Genomic DNA, 6,314 nt, shown 5'->3' with positions numbered 1-6,314 from the left:
TCTCAATAGAAATTGTTGCTTTGGTGGGATTTGAATGTGGAGAATTTGAATACCTTTGGTATGCTTTCTTTGCATCCTTGCATATTGTTGAGCTCTCAATTACGATTAGTTCGAGTGAAAGGCCGTGAGATTGTTACTCTTAGAGGGTTGACCTCCTAGTTAGCTTGGCGGCTAGTGTCGTGGTGACCTCTTTGTGGAAGATTGTGAAGAGGCCCGGTGACGAGGGAGATCCTCAGCAATGCCCACCATGGTGGGTTTAGGGTTGACGGAATCCTGCAGGTTAACACGATACATCGGATACCAAACGAACAAGAAGCGAGATTTACCCAAGTTCGGGGCCCTCGATGAGGTAAAACTCTTACTTCCTGTTTTTCTGATCTTGATTTATCGAGTAAAATAGGTTACAATGGGGTAACCGATAGACTACTATGGTGATCTCGCCGGGAGGTAAGGTTTCTAGGGTTTGTGTATGCTAGATTGCTAGGGTTTTGTGTATTGTTGTTTGGCAGGCCCTCTCCTGGCCTTTATATAGGAGGCCAGATCTCGAGAGTCCTGTCCGAACTCGACTAGGTTACATTGAGACTTAATCTAATCTTTTCTTTATTGATCTTCTTGCCATTTTCGTCAAGAATCCATCTTCTTGTAAGTTTCCTCCGTTGCAACCGACGTATGCGCCCACCTTGGATCAGGCCAATCTTCGTGGGCCCCTAGCTGGGCCAAGGGAGGTAGACTAATGTCGGGTACCCGAAGGGTAATGCCCACATCACCCGGGCTTACCATTCATGAAGATTGTGAAGTGGTTGTGGAGCTTGCTATAGTGGAGGTAAAGCTAGCCATAGGAAAAGGATCTATTTTCCTACGTAGAATAGGTCGGAGAAAAAGATGAGCCTTCATAGCATTGAGAAATCATTTGTGATCCCTCAACTATCCAACGTAACTTACCGTACTTCGTGTAAGACGACATGCCACACAGGAATACATCTCCGTCTTCACGTGCCTTGTTTATCTCTATACCCGAGTTTAGATTTCTTGTAATAGTCATTGAGCTTCAAGTACTGATATCTTGCTTATCATTTGTGTCTTATATATCGTGTGCTATCTTGTTTAGCTTAACTTGTTATTGGTACACTTAGTTGATCCTATATTATTTAGGTTTTATGATTGTAAAATAAACGGGGTTAGTTTAATTCCCCGTTCTTACAAGTTAAATCCGTAATTTTCCATTCTTACAATCCTCAGCTGACCGTGGCCGAAGAAAAGATCCAATCTAGATCAAATCTAACCAAAACTGTAACACTTAATAATTTGGAACTGGGGGAGTAGATAACTAATACCCCACTCGTGGAATCGTGCTAACATATATATATGCACACTAGCCTGAAGAATCTATCTGATATTACCTACACGGCCGGTCGGCATGCACTTGGCTTGAGTTAAGTGTCACTTCACTGTCAGTAAGTTGCAGGGTTGAGATGGTAAGCACTTGAGACGCACGATGACTATCTCCATTGACATTTTTCTATACTCAATCACTCAATCAGCACCAGTGGTATAATATGTAGTAGTCATAGTCTTGCTCAATGCCTGCATGATAGCGGCAGCCGGTACATGAATGTAGGTATAGATATGGATCGTACTACGTAAGCATGCAGAATCTAATTGCTATAAATGCCGACCGATGGATCATCGAGCATTCGCCTGTCTACCAGAGCTGGCTTTGGTAATTTGAAGTTGCTCCAAAAACAATGGGCAAGTCGACGACGACGAGCATCTCTGGTTGTGTAATTGCTCTAGTAGCGGCGATGCTGCTTGCGTCATCAGGTGGCGTAGCAGCGCAAGGAGGAGGAGGATATGCTGGCTACGGGTACGGCGGGTATGGCTACGACTATGGTCAGGGCCATGGACAGCTGATCATGGGATACTACTGGATGAGCTGCCCGTATGCGGAGGCCATCGTCCGCAACGTGGTGGGTGAAGCCCTCTACAAGGACCCTACACTCGCCGCCTCCCTCCTCCGCCTCCACTTTCACGACTGCTTCGTCCGCGGATGCGACGCCTCCGTCCTCCTTGACTCCACCCACGGCTCCACGGCCGAGAAGGACGCCCTCCCCAACAAGTCCCTCCGTGGCTTTGAGGTCATCGACGCCGTCAAGGAGGCCCTCGAGGCGCGGTGCCCCGGCATCGTCTCCTGCGCCGACGTCCTCGCCCTCGCCGCCCGCGACTCCGTCTCCATGGCCGGCGGGCCCTACTACGACGTCCCCACCGGCCGCAGGGACGGCTTCCACTCCCTGTCCGCCGACACCTCCGCGCTCCCCGCCGCAACCCTCACCGCGCCAAAGCTCATTGACCTATTTGTCGGCACCCACGGCTTCACCGTGCCGGAGCTCGTCGCGCTCTCAGGCGCCCACACGCTTGGCCGGGCCCACTGCGCCAACTTCAAGAACCGCCTCAAAGCTAACGCCGTCGACCCTACCATGGACGCCTGGATGGCGGCGTCGCTGGTCAAAACTTGCAAGAGCGGCGGCGACGGGGCCACCGCCAAGCTCGACACGACGAGCAACGCCTTTGACACCAACTACTTCCTGGGGCTCCTGCATAGCAGGGGCCTGCTCACGTCTGACCAGACGCTCATGACGGGTTCAGAGGAGACGGTCATGTACGTCGGCATGTTCGCCGATAACTCCGACATATTCTTCGACACCTTCGTCCAGGGGATGGCCAAGATGGGACAGCTCGACCTCAACCCTTATGGCAACGTCAGGATGAACTGCAGGGTCCTCAACTATTAAGCAAGCCACACATCTTTACTATTAAATTGCAATGCAACCGTGGTAAGTCGTCCTTCGCTCGCGCCCGTGATTCACGTCTTGCTCGCACCCATGGGCCACACCCTAGCTCACGGAAACAAACCTTTTGGCCCACCAAAACAAGTATACAACAAAGAAAAAAGGAAATTCAACTACTATACGTACTCTGCTACCATAATCACATTACAACCCGGCCGCACGCTACCCCTCGTCTACAAATATACGCGATCCCGTGGATCTGTTAATCCCTCATGACGATCACTATTGAAATTTATCGTGAACCACTATTGGATTTGTTCCTGCACGATTTCGATCGGAATTTGTCTTGCCCCTAACCAGCATCATCCGGTCTCGCCTCGATGGCGTCCAAGAGGATAGCACCCGGTGTCTCCTTGATCCACGCCATAATCTTGCTTGGCCTGACGGGACGCGGGCGGTCGATCTGCACAATGTGGGCGGGCGGTCAATCACGCCATTATTGTTCGCATTTGAGATGACTTCACCGGAAAAACACTACCCGGTCAATTTCCAAGTCTCGCGGTGGCGGTATCCATGGGCATGATGCTCCTGACGGGCACCAGGTGCTGATACTGCTATACACGCGCAACGGCAGCAGACAGGAGAACCCGGTCATGTTCCTGTTAGCCACGTGCATCGGTGGCAGCAGAAACGTGCTGCTCCGGCCCTTCGTCCAAGCCACACCACCATGGGCACATCACGTCGAGACTCACTACAGCGCACGTCGCCATGCAGCCGGCCGTGCTGGTTGTCAACGGCAACGAGATGCGCCAGCTCCACAAAATATACACTCAGGAGTTCGTACGTCTGAACCAGGAGGCGGGGATTATGTTGATAGTTGATTCATTGTCTTCCCAATGTTGTAAAAGTGGTTGCAGTGGACACGGGGAAACAAGTGCTGGCAGAACCCGAGGCCAAGATGCAAATATCCAACCAGCCAAGGAAGCCTCAACTAGCTGAATCCTGATCTTTGACAGGCTCTCATCTTTGTGAGGGGATTCAAACTCCTATGACTGAAGCTCCTCAGGTCCACGACTATCAAATTTACAGAGTTGTTCATCCTTTTGCAAGTGGGCGTGGATTTTTTTTTATTGCTAGGCTGAGCTTTTGTATGATAGAGATGTGATTTCTAGGTGCTGTGTCCACGTTTATCACTTTCTCTTTCTAGCCTTACTCAATAGAATGTGATACATGATTTTTTTTCTATCCCTTATATTTATGTTCTGCTTGGTTCACTCAAATATAAATGCACATAATATTGCTACCCAGTTCGGCTAACATGTGGATCATGGAAGATATGTATGATTTTCGGATAAACTTTAATGCAATTTAAATTAATAGAAAGGCCAGGTGTTTTACTGAAATAAGAACAAAATACAAAAGAGAGGTAAGGACCTCTTGTTGTCTAGAGATGCAAAATAGTATGAAAGTTCTAGAACTAACAATGGACATTCTAAACATAGCTGGTAAGCTCCACATAATTCTATTTAAAACCTTGAGAGCTGAAGAAAAGCCAATTTAGGGTTTTAAATTCCTTCTTGCAACTCGCAAGTAAGAATAAAACTTTCCGTAGCCTAAAAAATCAAAATTAAAATATAGCAACGAATGGGCATGTTTACTATACGACAATGTTCAAGAAATCATTAATCTTAACTTATCGGTCGGCCTTAAAATGAGGATTAATCGCTTATCGGCTGATTAATCGATTTTATCGGTCAGCCATTTATCGGCTTATTTTTTTATAAATCCTAATTTTCGACACTAAATTTTCTATAATATGCTATGCAAAAAATAATATTTGAGCATTGCACATAAGTATCACCTTAATTCCTTGCATTTGAATCAATAACAATGAAAATTTTGAGCTAATGCATAATTCTACGCAACCATAGGACGAAAATATCGACTGCCATACCAAATTTCATTGAAATTTCACTAACAATCAGACGAAATATCAGCTAGGAGAGTGAAAATCGGGCCAAATATCAGCTAAAATGCAGTAAATCGGCTGAAATATCGGTGGCGCGACAAATTATCCGATATGCTGAAATCTTATCGGCGACCACCCGATTCACGATAAATCGACCGATAAATCGATATCTCGGCCGATTTTTTGAACAATGCTATACGAGACAGGCTAGGCAGGCTATATACATAAATTTCGTGTATATTATGTTTACACATGCACTAATAAAAAATGAGACGGTCATCGCAACGCACAACCATTTAGCTATATTATTATATATATTCCTAAGTTATTACTGTATCTTTTGTTGTTCCGCAGCAACGTGCGGGCATACGGCTAGTATTATATAGATCCATATATACACGCGGGCACACCTACAAGTGAGAGCAATAATAGGGACCGTGTGACGTACCACTTCGTTCCGAAGGCTCGTGACACATGCGAATAGGTTTCCTACCTTCCATAGTGCCATCGGTGCAGCCACCAATCAACCTCAGTTTCTTATGGCCTTTGGGCCGTGGAGCCGTGGTGGATCCCGATTCTTGTCGGCGAAAGGGCTCTGCTTCTTGATGTTTTTTCAGTTTGTTTAGGGTTTGTGTCCTATCCTGGAATGTGTGGCAATGGTGACGCCCTGAAGATGGAATAAAAGTCGTCCCCGTCTAGCCCCCGTTCTGACTGTGCGTCTAGCATCATCAGAGGGCATGTGGAGGTGTGTTCCTGACAGATCTCGCTAGTTTTAGTCGGTGTTCATTATAATCTATGCTTTTCTTCGTCGATGATGGTTGCTGCTTTTATGCGATGGTTCGTTGGGTTTTAGCATACCGACTTCCCGTCTTTCTACCAGAACAAATTGTGCAATGACAAGCATTGTCTTACTCCATCGACGGAGGAGCGAGGATGGCGGCATGGCTTTGGCTCGCTTATAGTCATTGCTAGGTGGTCCAAGAACCTATTTGTATTTTTTACTACTTTTATGATTTCTTGTACTTATGATTAGATTGGTGGATTTTTCAAAAAAATAAATTAAGACCAGTAATACACCTATGTTAAACGTATGCATACTCCGAGTATAGATGTGCTACCTCGAGGTAGAGCTTGAAGAGAGCGGAATTTTAAAGGCCAAGCTACATAGCTCGTTGTCTTGGCTGACAGACATTTCCACGTAAAACGGCCGAAGGTGATAATTGTTGTGGTAGGGCTTGAAGAGAGCGGAAATTTAAAGGCCAAGCTACATAGCTCGTTGTCTTGGCTGACAGACATTTCCACGTAATACGGCGGAAGGTGATAATTGTTCCTGTGTATGGAGACTCGTATGCGGGGTCATTGTACATGGGATGGCACATCTCGCAATTGTTGAGCCGGCACCTGCGTTTTTTGAAGTGGCACATGTGCCCTGAGCATGTCTAGTCGTGTCCCACAAAGCGTTCTTCAAACGCGGCTGGATTAAATGTTTGGGAACGCTTCCGTTTCATGCCGTGTTTGGGCGCGTCTCTCCCCAACCACGTCTCCCAAACTTGTTTTTA

At 46.8% G+C, this 6,314-nt stretch overlaps 1 protein-coding gene across 1 annotated transcript; it reads left to right on the top strand.

Moving 5' to 3' along the window:
* Positions 1–1,716: 1,716 nt before the first annotated feature.
* LOC127349276 (peroxidase 47-like) lies at positions 1,717–3,008 on the top strand. The gene has a single exon (XM_051375028.2). The coding sequence runs from the start codon at positions 1,746–1,748 to the stop codon at positions 2,787–2,789; it is 1,044 nt and encodes a 347-aa protein (XP_051230988.1). The 5' UTR covers positions 1,717–1,745; the 3' UTR covers positions 2,790–3,008.
* Positions 3,009–6,314: the final 3,306 nt, after the last annotated feature.

Source organism: Lolium perenne, chromosome 4 (genome assembly GCF_019359855.2).
Source record: "Lolium perenne isolate Kyuss_39 chromosome 4, Kyuss_2.0, whole genome shotgun sequence".
Classification (NCBI taxonomy): Eukaryota; Viridiplantae; Streptophyta; class Magnoliopsida; order Poales; family Poaceae; genus Lolium; species Lolium perenne.
Note: the sequence above shows the minus strand (reverse complement) of the source record. Positions and strands in the feature narration are given on the sequence as shown.